Source organism: Rhizoctonia solani, chromosome 12 (assembly GCF_016906535.1).
Source record: "Rhizoctonia solani chromosome 12, complete sequence".
Lineage (NCBI taxonomy): Eukaryota > Fungi > Basidiomycota > Agaricomycetes > Cantharellales > Ceratobasidiaceae > Rhizoctonia > Rhizoctonia solani.
Window position 1 is genome coordinate 1,818,493 of NC_057381.1, and position 16,087 is coordinate 1,834,579.

Sequence of the window (16,087 nt, forward strand, 5' to 3'; positions counted from 1 at the left end):
GCGTAAAAGCTTCGTCAAGCGTATATGATCATTTTGTGCCCCTGTCGTCTATTCTGGGAGTGCTGCTTTCTTACGAATATCGTGAGTTGTAGCGAACACATCCGACCTTTTCTCGCCTGAAGAGGAAATGTTAAGTGGAATATTGTTTGGCTTTCGCTTTCTCGTATTGTTGTGGCTGAGTCAGGGAATCGGGGCAAGCTCACGTGCACAATTTACAATAGCCAGCTTTTGCAGAAACGCCATTCAACACGACTCATGGATCCATTTCATTCCAATGACAATGCTAATATAATAAATACTATTAGCGGGGCTATGGTAAGATTATTAAAAATAAAGGGAGATGGTGTAATAGGTATACAAACCGGAACACTACTAGCCGTGCGAAGAGATCCTTGCCCACCTGTGCAACCACGGCTGCCAAGACGTAACCGATCAGTTGAATCTCGCCAAATGTAGTCAATATGCCGTTGCTGGTGGTAGCTTCGGTGATGTATTCAGCGGATTCCTTCACAATGGCGATCCTGTTGCCATCAAGTGTCTTCGTATTATGGTGGGCGTTGATGATTCAGAGGGCCGAAAACAGCTTAGGGTGCGATCCAACGAATGTGGCAGTTTCCTGGGCTCATTTATTGTGTAGCGTGCGGCACATGAAATATATGTCTGGTCGAAGTGTAAACATCCGAACGTGCTCGAGTTGATAGGCATTGCTCGGTATCAAAATCGAATATCCATGGTGTCCCCATGGATGGAGCAAGGGAATCTTAATTGGTTTTTATCTCGCCATCCTGATGTTGATAGATATGCTATGGTAAGAAAGCAAAAACGGGCTTCCTTACAACAATAACGAATACGCAGTGTGCACAAATTGCTGCCGGGGTTGCACATCTACACTCAAGTGACATCGTAAGTTATGGTGTTTGAACCAAATTTCAGTGCGTAATGCTCATCATGAATTACTTTCAGATTCACGGTGATATCAAGCCAGTAAGCTCAAATCAACAACGTCAAGTACAATAGGCAATAATTTCTGGTAGCTCAATATTCTAGTGTCAAATGATCATGTTCCCAAGTTGGCCGATTTCGGCACCTCTATTCTCACTCTATATACTCTCCAGTTTACAAGAGGAAGTGGAAGTAGGACGAATGTGACTGTTCGCTATACGGTGAGTGATCTGATCCATAATTATGCTCAAACACCACGGGCGAACTGTTTGTTGCAGGCGCCCGAGATACTCAGGGAAGAAACTAAGCTATCGGCCGAAGGGGATGTATATGCCTTGGGAATGGTGAGTTATTCAGCTTTTGAGAGCGAGTGAATGACATAGTATTTTGTAGACAATTTTGGTACGCCAGATGCCTTCGTCGCAAATCGGCCCCCACTGCCCCTCACTGACATCCACTGTGCTTTCAAGGAAACAATCACTGAGACATTACCATATGCTGAACTAGCCGAGCCCGTGGTTCTCACGAGAGTATTAATTGGAACACCCCCAACTCGGCATGAACAGAAGTTCTCAAGAGATGATGAACAAGCCTATATTTTATGGAAACTGCTCACGCATTGCTGGGATTCTGATCCTCTTGGCCGACCGACTGCTACTGAAATAGCTAGCACAGTAAGTCAGTTGGTTAGCTTGGATCAATTGAATCACTTGCTTGGTCTGTTTAGCTTCGAGCCATCAGCCACCAACCGACGGCGCAGCGAAATAATACTGACGAGGCAATGGTAAATCACTTGACTAATAATGATCATCGACTCAATAATCCAGGCATATACAGACCGTGGATCTCTCCTCGCCACAAACTCCAGTGGTCCCACTAGGAAAGATGTCGTCCAATGATTTGGAACCTGGGTCAGCTTTATTAGCTGGGCAATCACGAGCTTCCAGCGTCCCTAGTGGAACTGAGCTGGAGGATAGCTGTCTAACACCTTCACTGGAGAAGTCACAATCAGCTACTACTCTCCGAAAAACCCGATTCAAGAGTCGTGCAGTTGGCGGTTTGTTCCAAGATCTGGCTTCGACCAGCGCCGCCCGCAACATAATTAACGAATGGCACAAGTCCATATGGAACGATCGTCCACTGGATTGGACCTTCAGCAATGAAGGGAGTGCGCATGACCCGTGCTGGAAAGCCACTCCAATTAGTAAGTGCCTAAGTGTCGAGTCAAGTCACAGAATGGGCGAGACTCTCATTTTTGAGTAGTTATGGACGAGCCCCACCCCGAGTATGAAGGCCGCGACAAGACTCGTCGCGGGGCACAGAACAAGAGCGCTACAAAGATAATGAATTCGGGCTTTTGCGTAAGTTATTTGAGAATGCTCATGTGTTGATGGTTTTATGCTAACTCCTCTCTCAGTGATGAACCAAAATGAATGTTCTATAAGATCAAGCCTTTTAGAAATTCTATGTATCTCTCATGAGGAAGCTGGGCTTAAGAGACTAACTATCAATGAGTTGACATTGTCCTATTCGATTTCAATTTGGGAGCCTTCATAATTGATTCAGTGCTTGTTCCTATATTCGCAACTCGCCTCTTATTGGTTATGTATACATTGTAGACCCGAGTTCAATCCTATATTAATTCCTCTTGAAAAATATGTGGTTAGCGAAGAATAGCATCTCTCGGCCTGGAAGCGTGGCTTTGGGATAGCCTTGAACCAGTAAACGGGAGTAGCACGCAATTGAATTACCAGAATTTCCAGGGTCTATCCACGTGACTTCCAATGTCATTTTCTCTTCGCCGGCCCAGTGCCTCTCACAAGCTCTTGTTTCGTGCTTATTCAGTCAAACCCACCCCACCTAAAAGATCTACTTCGTCTGGGATTCTACCTCCCCCTAAACTGAATTACGAAGGCCTAGTTCATGCGGATCAGGTCACCAATGCGAAGGACAGAAATGTAAACCTCCCGGAACGAACATTTGAGGCTCTTCGTAGAGATTTGGAAGCATGGAAAACGACGACTAGGGCGGCGGATAATCTCAGAGCCAGGCAGTCACACATCGGCAATAGTGTAAGATCAGCGGAAACACCCGAGGGTGAGTGTTTAATCGGTCCTACCAAGCAATCGATTGATCACTGCATCTGTGAATTGGATAGACAAGGAAAGTGCAGTTCGCAAGGCGCGCACTTTGAGGGACTCTGTCAATGCACATGAACGTGAAATTCTACGACTTGAGAAATCACTCCTTGCTCATGGACTTCGTATTCCCAACACTTCTCATCCCAATGTCCCACTCGGCCCCGAGCCCAATGCACGAGTAATATCCACACATGGCCCAGAATTGATCCCTAGTGATCCTAAAAGGGACCACAACCAACTTAATGAAATCCAAGGAATGAAATTCTTCGATCGAGACGCTGGCGTGATATCCTCTGGTGCTGGATTCACTTACCTGAGGGGAGGCGGTGCCCTCCTGGAATTAGCGCTCATCACATATGCGATGGGGGTTGCTGTACGAAAAGGTTTCGAACCTATCATTACGCCAGATATTGTCCGGCGAGATGTGGCCGATCGATGTGGCTTTATTCCACGAGACGAGGAAGTTAAAGGTGATGAAGAAAGTGAAATAAAGACCCCTGAACAAATGTATGGGGTGCAATCCAAGCATGAGAATAGTGAGGCAGGCCTCGTGTTGGCCGGAACATCAGAGATTCCATTGGCAGGTAAGTTTTCCCAAGTTTAGATATCCAACTTTATTCTTATCACAGGGGTAGCTATGCACGCTCAAGCGCTGTATAATCCTCAAACACTGCCTCGTCGAACGGTTGCGGTTGGCCACGCATTTCGGGCAGAGGCAGGCGCTCGTGGCAAAGATACTCGAGGGCTATACCGAGTACATCAATTCACCAAGGTCGAGTTATTTTCAGTCACTCCTGGCGAAGCAGTGAAGCGCATTGATGGTCAGACTAAAATGGACATCGACAAAGCCAGCGATCAGGAGCTCGAGTATCTTCGTGAATTACAAATCGAGTTATACACGGGTTTAGGTATTCCCTTCCGGTATGCCGTTTCGAACTTTTACAGGATAACCAAACCGCTAAGTGTATGATTTTTAGTGTTCTTGATATGCCAAGTGAAGAACTGGGAGCCCCTGCGCATCGAAAGTACGATATTGAAGCTTGGATGCCCGGTCGAGGCGCCTGGGGAGAAATCTCTTCCGCCTCAAACTGCACAGACTACCAGTCTCGCCGACTCCACATCCGTCATAGATATGCTCACGACGATACTTCAGCAACCGGACCACTCCCTTATGCGCATACCTTGAATGGCACTGCCGCGGCTATTCCGAGATTGATTATTGCCTTGATCGAGAATGGAGTTAGATTCAAGGACGAGGGTGATTTGGATTACCTCGTCCTACCCTTTGTATTACGGAGGTACTGGGTTGGTGGCGATAAGTTTGGGGAAATCGAGATTCGTTGGGAATAGAAATTTCAAGGAGGACTATTCAAGCGCATTTTATGACCCATAGTAGACTTAATAAACCACGATTCTATTTCCAGGTCCAAGTTGATCTAAGGGTCACGATGTATCGAGTCCGTCGACTGCATAATAGTGACTCTCAGTGAGAGACCACGCAGGTTAAGAGAATCCAATATGTACCCTCCCTCTTGTTCGACTTAAATCTGTCTTGGTAGACGCGTCGAACTCCAATTTTATGGTCGATTCCTTCCCATGCGACATGTAAACGCCACAATGGCTCCTTTCGGTGTACCTCGGTGCAAGGTACCGCTTGAGGGAAATAAAATAGGAATTTTTTGCCTATTTTAAGCTTTCGCACCCGACTTTTGAATGAGGGGGGATAATAAGCTATTCTCCTGTAATTCATTGTAGCCAACATTTACGCGCGTATAACTTAGTAATGTGCAAGAACTAAGCGTGACTCTGGACTACGCTGACCGACCTCGGTTCTGGTTTGTGTTCTCTAAACAGTTTCTCAGGGTTTATTCCTTTTGCCTTACTCAATTTTGTTTCTAATTTTGGCTCCCACACTCGAATAAAAAGTACTGATGTGGCCCAAGCGCTTCACAACGCGGTAGGAGAATTAGCTGCCTGTGTTGGAGACACAGAGTTCGCCCGTTGTAATATACTCCGAATACCTCTAAAATCTTGTTCACGTATTGATCAGTAGGGTTCGGAGACTCCAGTATTTGTATAAAACAAATGGGTAGATCATATTTCATAAAGCACCAAGTAGCCTTTATTATAGTGGATCAATAAATGAAAAGGAAGAGAACATATGTGAGGTTCACATTAATCCAGGACGAATGACGCTTGGTTTGAGCGCATAGTTGGCTCGATCACATCGGTCGTTCGCACAACTATCGATGAGGCTCAGGTTGAAGTTGCATGCTCAGTATCTATCAGCACTAGTAATTGATCCCCCGTGACTGAAGAGGAGACTCGCTCAGCTCAACACCGAGAGCGGCAATACTGAGCCCAAGGCCTCTCCCTTGTGAGATTTGCTCATGTATGTGGATGCGCTTACATGTGGGGGCCTGCCGCCACGACATCGAGTGCAAAATGGCAGAAAGAGAGGAGGCGCCCGGGCCGTATTATAAGTGTGGGAAGAAAAGGCAGCGAGCGTTCGAGCCATCTGTCGGACGTAGTCAATGATCGCAACTGCTCGGTGAGGCGACGGTCACCTGATCTCGTAAGCGCTGGCTTCCTGGGCTCAACACCAGTCGTACAGCTCCGCGACCTACGTCGCACCATCATGTGTCGGCTCCGAATATAAAGGACATATCGTCCAGCTATCATCAATGTTGTCGGGCGTAGGAAAATTCGAATAAATGAATATCTTGCCTCATGTCAAGGCTTAAGCCGCCTTTACTCTAGATCGAGTCCCAGAGGTTTTGCCATATGGTACCACGAAGCACGCACGTACGTTATCTGCAGTACAATACCTAAGGCAAATAAAGCGGCGGCGAGATTCTAGTCTTTCTGGCATATAAAATCCAAACTCTACGCTAGAACCCTCTGGCTACGCGATTATTAGACATGTCATACAGCCTGGATCGGCATCCACATCCATTTCAGCATTCTCACGTCTATTCTGTTAAGCTTCTAGTCCCTCTTATCATGATTTTCTATCTTGTGATAAAAATTCTATGATCGCCGAGGACGCCCTTTTACTATACTGCCCCGGGCCAAGCCTAAACCACGACAGTTTGACCCCGGTAGCTTGTCGTCAAACCTCAATATGGTCCAATAATAGCTTACTACAACATAGTCGTGAGAGCTTCACTTGAAGCTCGAGTAATTAGCCATCCATAAAGATCCTAAGAAGCATCTGAGTGACAGCCCCGAGAGTCATATTCACACGACGTGCATGGCTTATCCGTAAGCTCTTGTTCTTGTCCGCGGCATTCTCTGAATGTACGGAACCGTAAGCTGTACGCCAGAGCTTCAGCAAACTTTCATGAGCATAGCTGTTGCATCAACTTTAGTATTTAAAACGAAGAGTATAAGTAACCCCCACTCAGTGCGTCTGTTACTCATCCACTGTTCAACTCTCAGTTACTCACTAGTACTTCAAGCTCAAGAATGATCTTCCATGTTTTTGCCACACTGGTAGCCTCTGTTATGGCAGCACCAAGGCAGCAAACATACGGGTGCGATGTTTCGAGTGCTCAGATGTCACTTCCTAGCACCCTTTCCCCGCCCAGTGGCGCCGGGCCTCAATTTATTGCACTTGGGGCTGGCACACAAGTACGAGACATTGTATATTTCGTTAAATCTACTAATCATTCTTTCTAGAATTATACCTGCTCTGCATCAGGAACTTACACCTCAGCGGGAGCTGTAGCAACGCTCTTTGACCTCAGCTGCCTCGAGCAATCGGACATAGAAACGTTCAATAACATCCAAACCTACGCATACAACGTGATCGGCAACTGGAACAACGTTGTATCTGTTCTGGCACCTTACACCCACGTCCTCGGAAAACATTACTTTGTGTCCCAGAGTGGCACTATCGCTCCTAAATTCGACTTTACTCAAACTGGTAATGGATACGTGATCAGCAAGAAAATTGGGGTAAGTGCCCATGTCAACCATGCGAACGAGCGCTTACGAGTAGGACCTATTACATTAGGGCGCCTCGTCGCCTGATGGCTCTCAGAATGTCGACTGGCTCGAGCTTCAAAACACTTCTGGAACCTTGGCAAAGTATGTCTACCGAATCAATACCCAGGGGGGCCAACCTCCCGCGTCGTGCACGGCCGGTCAGACCGTGACTGTTCCGTATACGGCCAAGTATTGTGAGTCATGTGAGAGCAAACGCATATAGGTTAACTCACTCCCTGGATAGGGTTCTATAACTAGCGATCAGGGAGGTGTCACGGTATGGGTTATGAACAAGCGGCTTTCACACGGAACCCACTCTTCCCTGTTAGGCCCCAAGTTTTAGTGTAAAATACGGCATTCATACCTCTTCTAGAATAAAATCTTCTGTTTCGTTGCAGCTGTTTGCGAGATCTGTCCATTGAAAGGCTCCATGAGCCGTAAAAACCGGAACAGCTCCATCTATTCACACGATTGCTTCGTGACTCGGAGTTTTAGCGCATACTGTATATATCACCCAAACAAACAAACCCCGACCTCCGAGTTGAATCGTGTTTCTGAAGGGCCAATTTGGCTTCATGTTGCTGTTTCCCCTCTTCGTTTAACATTTTTTGTGACTAAATTCTCGTATCACACGGCGAACATAGGTAATTTGCGCAACCAGAAGGCTCTCGGATTATATAGATCCTACAAATCAAGCTCGACCTCCTTGGTGACTTCTTCCCCATACTTCGCATATACCTTCCGAAGACAATCAGGGTTCAAGCAATCTTATTAGACAACTTCAAAGTTATCCGGCCTATATGCACTTGATTTGAGCACGGCTTTCAAAGTCATTATAGCAACACGAACACCCAATTCAAGCGACAAACACCAGGAGTCAAAAACGCACAAAGAACAACAACACAAACTCACACGGCAGATATATGTTGAAGATGCTGCAGATAAATATCTATACTCAGCGGAAGCGATGAATAACAAAGCCAACTCAGGAAGGAAATGCAAGTGAAACTCGACTTAAATATAAACGCGAATAGGAGATGAGGCTAAGCGCCAGAGCAGTCACTTGGCTAAGCATACATGCTACGTCAATATATATGCATCAAAACAAAAACATCATAAAAACCATCAATCAATCAATCGTCCCTCACATTCTCCGCGGCCTGCAAGACAAACAAACTCGCGCTGGTACCCGTCGCAACAAACGCAGTCGCCACATCTCCCACAGTGCGTCGAACCTCGCTGCCAATCGTCGCGGACGCGTTCGACGAAGCGACAAGTCCACGGAGTTCATCCGTGTACAACTCGGCCATTCTCCGTCCACGACCGACAACGACTAGTAGAGCTTTGTTGTTCGACGTGGCGGTGGTATGTTCAAACTTGCAGCGTTGTAGGATTCCGGCCAAGAGGACGGGGGATTCATCTTCTACAAAAGTAACGCGAGAGCGCGTGTTTTGAACCACTGGGGACTGAACCGCAGAAGAAGAAGTCATTTGGGTCCAGAGCAGATTGTCGGCAGCTTCAGACTGGAGACGATGCTGTGTGGTATTCTGGGGATATACAGTATCGGGTTCGAGCTGTCAAACGATCGTTTAGAAAATGCCGTTGCCAATCGAGAACAGGTACCCACCGAATGAACGGTTATGTTGTTATCAAGTTCGGTAGTACTCTGTTGAGCCTTCAAGTCTGTAAAGCGAGTTTCGACTTCTTCGAGTCCATCTGTCTTTTTCATCCTCATAACAGTAGCCGAAACAGCCGGGTGCGTGCAGAGCTGTACTACAAAGGCAAGAGCGAGACGGTCGTCTGGGCCACCAGAAAACGGCAAGAATATGTGCTGGCCGTACGTAGTATTCGTTTCCAAAGGCGATAAACCACGGTCGATGAAGAGCGCAACGTCAGACGGAGACTCGGCAAATACACGACGAATGAATTGCGAATAGTTCATGGTAATAGTCTTGTCTGCTCCCGCTGATCTGCCACCAAAGATAGCATCGAATGGATTCTGCGGAACGACTCCGCTAGTCATTTGCGGTGTGTCTTCAAGCGTCGAGCGAGCCAAGTTCCATGGGATAACCACAAGATCAGCATTAGTTTCGCGTGCATGAGAGGTAACGCTCGAGCTGAATGAATCCCGGGGAACAATCGAAAGCACGGACGAGACTGGGATTCGATTCAGGTGCCCAAACGTGCGCATAACGCTGATTACAGTATCACGATGCATCAGCTCTTCCGACCCAGTACCTTTCATGACTGCAGAAGTGCGCTCAGTCAACTCGATCAAACGCAGTGCGTCGATCGATACTCGAGGGGTTCCATCGGAAAGGACGGGCAGATTTCCAGCGAGAGGTGAGATCGCCTGAGAGTTTGGATCCAAGACGTCCACCTTTTCGTCAGAGTACCCAATCAAATGCGCTTTAGACATAGTCGAACTTATTGTCTGGGGAGGTTGCAAGAATTGTGTCAATGTCATGACTGCTGGGAGGTGTTCAACTTTGCTCAGCACAACGGTGAAGCGTGTCATGAGGGAAATAGGCCCAGTGGTGTTCGAGGTCGAGCGCCGGCGAGTCCTGTTGACTGGAGTTTCACTGGAAGACTTGTTCGGAGAAGCATGCTCGCGCGCGTGTTCGGGGTAAATTCTGCATCCGACTGAGTTAACATTTAAAACAAAATGAACTAATCGAGACTTACAAAATGGTGCAAGGCGAAGTAATAAAGGTCAAGATGACGGCCATCATGACAAACATGGAAAATACCTTGGTGTCGAGAATACCAGCGGATAGGCCAATATTGAGCACAATAAGTTCGACGAGACTGAGATAAAATAAGTATGCATCAAAACGGGACAAATTGTCAACGTACCCTTTACAGCTCATCAACATGCCAATTGCTCCGGCTTCGCGGTTGTTGAAACCCATCAAGCGTGCAGGAAGGGCACAACCAACGAATTTACCCAGGAAAGCCACCGCAATAACCAAGAAGGTATACCCCCAAGCAGTACCGTCGTTCAAAAGACCAAGGTCAGTCTTGAGACCTGAGAGCGTAAAGTACTAATAAAAACTTTAAAGTTAGAATGCAGTCTTGGCCTACGGATGCGACGATCGCTTACCAAGGGCAAGAACAAAATCGAGACCAGGTCCTCGATCTTTTCAAGAAGCGAAATCGAAAAGCCGTTGTCTCTAGGGACAATCAAACCAGCGATAAAGGCTCCAAAAATAGCATGCACGCCGATCACGTCGGTGAAGAAAGAGCTCACGAACACGAGCAGCATAGTGACAGTCATCATGGATGGGGTGGGTGTGCCGTTGCCGAGGCTTCCACTACGCCTAGCGAGCCATAGATATCCCCATTTGATAGGGAAAACAATGAAAAGAATCCACCCAACACAAGTAAGCAGAATCCAGAGCGCAGTGAGCCCATCACTGGCGTTGATAAGAGTGACGGTCAAAGCCAAGAGAATCCAAGCTGCCAAGTTCGGTTTCACGGTCTTGTATAGTGACAAAGATCGATTGCTTACCAGTAACGTCATCCACAACGGCAGCAGACAGGGTGGTGATCCCGACGTGTGTATCTGCGAGGACCGTGGGTCAAAGTTTTTGGGTAGTAAGAGCAAGTGAATGCTTACCCAACAGGTTCAATTCCGTCAGAATACGGCACAGAACAGGGAACGCGGTGATCGAAATGGCCACACCGATGAATAAGAGAAACAGGCCAAATGAAGCGTCCCCCGGATTAACGAATTTGTGGTAAACAGGAACCGCAACTCCAACTCCTACGGCAAAGGGCAAGAGCATGCCCGCAGCTGAAATGACGATCGACTTCTTGGCGTTTCGCCTGAACACAGCGAGATCCACTTCCATGCCTGGGGGCAAGTGAGTTTTAGGACGGTTTAGCGAGGGAGACGAAAATTACCAGTTACAAACATGAAGAGGCATAGGCCAATGTTCGCCACTAAGCTCAGATACGGGAGCGATTGAGGAGGAAACACTGTTGCCGAAAAATCTAGATTTCTTTGAGTTGTAAAATTAAAAGACCGAGACTGGTGAACTTACTGGGGATTCGACCAAAAGCTGTGGGACCAAGCAGAATACCGCCAACAACTTCCGCTATAACGCGTGGCTGGTTGATTTTTGCGAATAAGAGGGCAAGTCCCTGGGTCATGCATACGATAAGAACTACCATAGGATAAGCGTTTGGTATCGAGGGCTCAACTCGTAGTTCAATTCACTCACTAAGCTGGATAACCCATATGCGTATCGGATTTGCCGTGTCAAAATGAGCTGGATTTTCTCCTGACAGAATTCCCCCCTATTGTCGGTGAGTACGCTTTTGGCTTTCGCAGGAATCCAGTACACTCGCCTGCTCTCGTGCAGCTCGCTTCGCAAGCCCATGACCAAGGCCCAGAAGCGTGTCAGAAATTTCGCCCATGGCAACGTACGACGGGGGCAACAATAAGCTGGTCGAGACTCGGCCCAGGGAATATATACGCTAGAGTCTGTGAAAATCTGACCCTATGTGCCTGATGGTTTGCTTGGCCTATAGGGAAGTCACTCGATCAATGACCTTGTCCCACGTAAGGAGCTTTGATTCAATATGTAAGTGAGATATATCATTGAATGATAGTCCCTGAATGGACATGAGCACAAAGTCAATTTAATATCAAACGCTATCGTGGTCGACGTTTGTCTCAGAAGTACGACATTGGAAATTTTATCATTTGGGAGATTTGGATAGGAATCCAAGGCTTCGATAAAACACTTGTGTACGGTGCCGACATAAGGCTCCTGGAAAGCCGTTAGGAGGCCTGTACAATGTCTATTAGAACATTACCAACGTAAAGGCCACTACTTTACTGACTTCGGTTGCTGAGTGACTTTATGAGCGGCTGGGACCCCCCGGCTATACGTGCATTGCCATCTGTCACTGAGGCTGCAAAAGCACGAAGGGTTACTAACAGGGAAGAAAGGCATTAGACAATATTTGGGATGGAATGAAGAACATACGGTGGCAAGCCAATTCTGTGAATGATCCAGACCCGTACGCGAGCTGAAGTAGATCAAAAAATTCAATAGAACTCAATAAGAAGGCAGAACAGGTTTCTAGACTAAATGATGGCAATGATGGATTGACGGAACAGATCATCCTCAGCAGTAGGGGGTACTCGGCGTATCCCAGAGATGCCCTAGAAGCAAAGGCAGTCGGGTTCCATTGTCAATACGCATCTATCTCCTCATTTATACGGGTATTGATGTCAGCCATAACAATTGGCCTGCTAGCGATTGTGCTCAGAAGGACCTCGGTAGGCCGGGGGAATTTCAGGGTTCGATGGCTCAGTTCCTTAAAGGGAACTTCAACGGGTTGGCACTCGAGCAGATGCCTCGAAATGGTTGCTGAGTCGAATCCTTGGGAGCCAACCTGGTGGCAGTGTTGGGGCAGTGTAGATATAGAGTCTGGCACGTGCCTAAGATAACTGGAGATTAGCCGGATCGAAACTGCCGCAGATATCTTTCGCGCAGATAAGATTAGAAGCAGTTGATTTGTAAGCGAAGTACCGTATGTAACTACAGTGAGCTGGTAGAGGACCTCTATTCGCAGCAGAATTCCGAGTATATTGCTTGCACGGAGATACAGAATTATTGGGTTTCTATAACATGGTCGAGTTAAGTAACACATGTAAGATTGTCTCACTTCCTTCTAATGTTCATTTGTGAGTTGAATAGACTGGCGGAAACACTCAATCCATTTGTTTCGATACACATCAATGTCATTGGTCTGTAAGGCCTTTCCCAAATCGGTGGCTAAGAATTCTTCAGGTGTAAGCATTTTGCCGGTAGGCCATTGAAACAGTGGAGTGGTCTGGAATCCAGGATACTTTGTTTCGTCTTTGAAATACTGCTCAAAGAAACTGAAGCGTAGACGGTAGGAACTCAGTGGGATGAGGTAACGCAGGTACTATATAAACTGTCAGACCCGAAAAAATGCTTCAATAATCCACATACCCATGGATCGGAAGCTGAAGCCTTGACATCAAGATGTCTGTCCTCAATATTGCCTCCTTTAGGTATAATCCATTGTTGAAGGTAAAAGGTCTCCTCCTTATCGCTGAGCCTTATTTTGACTTCGTAACTATTGGGTGCAGTATAAATCTCCCACTGTAATGTAACACTGGGTAAGACTACGCTCATAGATATCGATTTATAATGGACTCAATACGGACAGGTGGCGACATTTAACCCCGGATTGACTTAAAACAGTATGAGATGTTAGTTAGAAGGATTGAATAGAGTGGGCTCAGTTATGAAACCAAGATGCTGGTCACTTTATATAGCATTGGAAGGTGACGGGTCATGTGCTGATCACTCGTGTGAACTGTGATCGGATTGGCACATCTATAGGTACCGGGGGATGCTGTTCCGAACTCAGGCACCAATAACCAATCCGGAAAATCCTCGAGCGAGGCTTCAATGTAGGAAAAACTACGGTACTTGCTCTAACGTTGATATCACGTTGGTTGTATAACATTCAGAGTACTCAGTTTATGGCACAGTTGGCACATTAGAGGAAAAGGGCCAGTTAATGCCAATCAATTTTCATAAAACGCCTCCTACTTCACAATAAGCTCATATCCAGCGTCACTTTGTTTTAGAACGGGAGCAGGTAATGCATACTTTACATGTCCCAGTGGGGAAGCACCCAAACATGGCTACCCCCGGGATGGGACTCCCTTCTCGAGCAGATTATCGGGCATGATCGATTCAGCAGATGTTATTGGATGTATGCGCCTTGCACACCCTATCCGATGCGATCTGCTGAATATATCAGACCCATGATCAAGCTCCCAGGCCCTACCAAGTTACTCCAAGTTGATTAATTTGAACATGATAAAATAAGTTGAGATTTCTTACTTGACTTGGCAGCCCATACTACAATAAGCCCGGTCACAGCATAGATCACAGAATAGCGGGTTGAAATTCAAGGGAAAAGGACTTGGAAATCGAGTGTACATGCACCCAGCCCCAGATGCGCGAATTTGCGCAACATAGAGGTCCATAGCCAGGCTCTGCGAAACCTGGTGCCAGACTCGACGGCAGGCTTGATAATAGCCAGCATAGGGAGAAATGGCATCTGATAAAGATGTTCCAAGCATCTTGAAGTGCTGGTCAGTCTTAATCCAGTGAAAGGCATAAGGCAGGAACGGCTTTTTCAATAAACTTTTGGGAACCACGGCTTCAGGTTGCAAGAATAACTCCGTCGTGTTTTCCAAGAACTCCATACACTGTTCTATGGGTTTAATATAGGTTATTAAGGACACCTCAACATCGAGGAGAAAGTATTTACTGTAAGATTCGGAAGCCTTAGTCGAATAGGGCTCGAGTACGATCATCGCTCGGGCCACCATATCTGGCAAGTCTCTTCCTGCCAACGTTTCGACAAGATCCAGTACCGCGTATCGGCTAGCATAGTATGTATGGTTTAAAAATCGTATCAACCGGCTGTATTTCCTTCAGTCTTCCGGTACTTGAAACAATCGACAAAAAAAGTCCAATACACACCCAATGAGTCTAAATACTCGGCCAATACCAATGATGGTCTCTTGATCATCTTCCTTTTTGTTGTTTATAATCTCCCAGATCCGGTCTAGTGTATTCCCAATCAATGGCGGGAGCAAAAATTCAACTCTAGGCTGCATAATCTGCGTCACAAAGTTCAAAAGAACGAGGATGGCGTTGATTTCGAGTGATAAATAGGTCGGCGAATCGACTAGAGACATCCTCCCAGTATATGCTTGAAGTACTATTCGTAGGTCGTCCAGAGTAACGTGTTTAGAGCTATCCGTCCATTGATCAGCCTTGCTGCTTAGCTGAACGTCGTTATTTATGTATACTAGCGATTCGAGTTGATCCGTAGTTGCGACAAGAAAATATCGCCATAATATCTCGCAAAAAGGTATAGCGAGATTCTCTGACGGAAGCGACTCGACAAAAATACTAAACTAAAGAATAAGTATTCCACTTTCGGTGTAAAGGCCGGATATCGGGAATGCGAACCTATTAGAGTACAAATATCGCCAGAGGACAAACATAACTCCCGAGAGTCCAGGCGAGTGCGTCATCATGTATGTCTTGAGAAAGAAATGTCGATCGTCCCACAACATGTCGAGTAGTAATAATATATCAGATCGTAGCATCAAGGGAGTTAGCTGTAATCGTCGCCGGTCTTGGACACGAACCCAGCCAAGAACCCAACTACAGGGCTGCCCGGCATTTCCTATCTCAATTTCGCTTTTGATAGCTCGCGAAACATGACCTGAAAGTATGAGTATTAGCTCTGTGTTGGTATCAGACTCCATGTTCGCAATAGTCATATCGAGATTCTCCGTTCGAAGTAAAATGTTGGTACCAATGGCGAGAACGATGATCTTGAAGCATAGATAGCCATACTCATAACTGAATGGCTGCGAAAGTATAAATAATCACTTCACATTTTAAGCTATATGAGATTACGAACCGACATTCTATCATCTGCTTCAACAGTACCCATCAATTTGAGACACCCGCTGATAAGTGGAGGATCGGCAAAATAATGATAGGTTTGAGGACACATAGATAGATTGAGAATTGACTCTAGCACTTGGAGCGTTACTACCTTCGTCCCTTCTGGATCTGGATATTGTGACGGTCCTGCTAACCTGACTACTTGGGAGATGGATTCCTCGGCTTCGGCCTTCATTGTGGACGTAATGTCAATTCTCTTCTTGGCAGCAGCGAGATCATAGGAGCCGACATAATCGTCCAGGGGCCTTCCCCATCGTGGGTGAACACTAGACATAGTGGATACCGGAATCGGACTTGGAGAGGCGACGCCCTGAGATTAGGCTCTCCAAGCAAAGCCCTAAGAAGTGGGTTTCGTAGAACAGTAAAAGCGCACGTGACTGCATTCATTCACATCAAAGCCAAACTGCAACTTTCCTGATTAGGATGGCTCGGGTCTAGGCAAGGAGAAACACAGAACCAAACTAA

General features: G+C 46.5%; 5 protein-coding genes across 5 annotated transcripts; 3 read left to right on the forward strand and 2 right to left on the reverse strand.

The window, feature by feature from the left end:
• Positions 1 to 312: 312 nt before the first annotated feature.
• On the forward strand, positions 313 to 2,362 carry RhiXN_11810 (uncharacterized protein; the record flags this gene model as incomplete). Its single annotated transcript, XM_043331625.1, has 13 exons — positions 313 to 315; positions 377 to 589; positions 638 to 808; positions 856 to 903; positions 964 to 984; positions 1,035 to 1,163; positions 1,221 to 1,286; positions 1,336 to 1,344; positions 1,413 to 1,616; positions 1,670 to 1,726; positions 1,780 to 2,146; positions 2,206 to 2,303; positions 2,360 to 2,362. The coding sequence occupies 13 exons, from the start codon at positions 313 to 315 to the stop codon at positions 2,360 to 2,362; spliced, it is 1,389 nt and encodes a 462-aa protein (XP_043185135.1).
• Positions 2,363 to 2,726: 364 nt separating this feature from the next.
• On the forward strand, positions 2,727 to 4,433 carry RhiXN_11811 (threonyl-tRNA synthetase; the record flags this gene model as incomplete). Its single annotated transcript, XM_043331626.1, has 4 exons — positions 2,727 to 3,039; positions 3,101 to 3,667; positions 3,719 to 4,004; positions 4,061 to 4,433. 4 exons carry the CDS (start codon positions 2,727 to 2,729, stop codon positions 4,431 to 4,433), a joined length of 1,539 nt encoding a protein of 512 aa, XP_043185136.1.
• A 2,118-nt stretch (positions 4,434 to 6,551) lies between these two features.
• RhiXN_11812 (uncharacterized protein) lies at positions 6,552 to 7,331 on the forward strand (the record flags this gene model as incomplete). Its single annotated transcript, XM_043331627.1, has 4 exons — positions 6,552 to 6,716; positions 6,765 to 7,043; positions 7,102 to 7,267; positions 7,318 to 7,331. The coding sequence occupies 4 exons, from the start codon at positions 6,552 to 6,554 to the stop codon at positions 7,329 to 7,331; spliced, it is 624 nt and encodes a 207-aa protein (XP_043185137.1).
• Positions 7,332 to 8,206: 875 nt separating this feature from the next.
• Positions 8,207 to 11,495, reverse strand: RhiXN_11813 (Sodium/hydrogen exchanger family; the record flags this gene model as incomplete). The annotated part of the gene is made up of 11 exons (XM_043331628.1): positions 8,207 to 8,647; positions 8,701 to 9,706; positions 9,759 to 9,881; positions 9,930 to 10,117; positions 10,177 to 10,532; positions 10,585 to 10,638; positions 10,693 to 10,929; positions 10,980 to 11,069; positions 11,120 to 11,242; positions 11,300 to 11,375; positions 11,421 to 11,495. The coding sequence occupies 11 exons, from the start codon at positions 11,493 to 11,495 to the stop codon at positions 8,207 to 8,209; spliced, it is 2,769 nt and encodes a 922-aa protein (XP_043185138.1).
• A 1,266-nt stretch (positions 11,496 to 12,761) lies between these two features.
• Positions 12,762 to 15,896, reverse strand: RhiXN_11814 (glycosyltransferase family protein; the record flags this gene model as incomplete). Its single annotated transcript, XM_043331629.1, has 7 exons — positions 12,762 to 13,019; positions 13,067 to 13,193; positions 14,078 to 14,348; positions 14,406 to 14,560; positions 14,621 to 15,055; positions 15,116 to 15,522; positions 15,576 to 15,896. The coding sequence occupies 7 exons, from the start codon at positions 15,894 to 15,896 to the stop codon at positions 12,762 to 12,764; spliced, it is 1,974 nt and encodes a 657-aa protein (XP_043185139.1).
• Between the last annotated feature and the right edge of the window lie 191 nt (positions 15,897 to 16,087).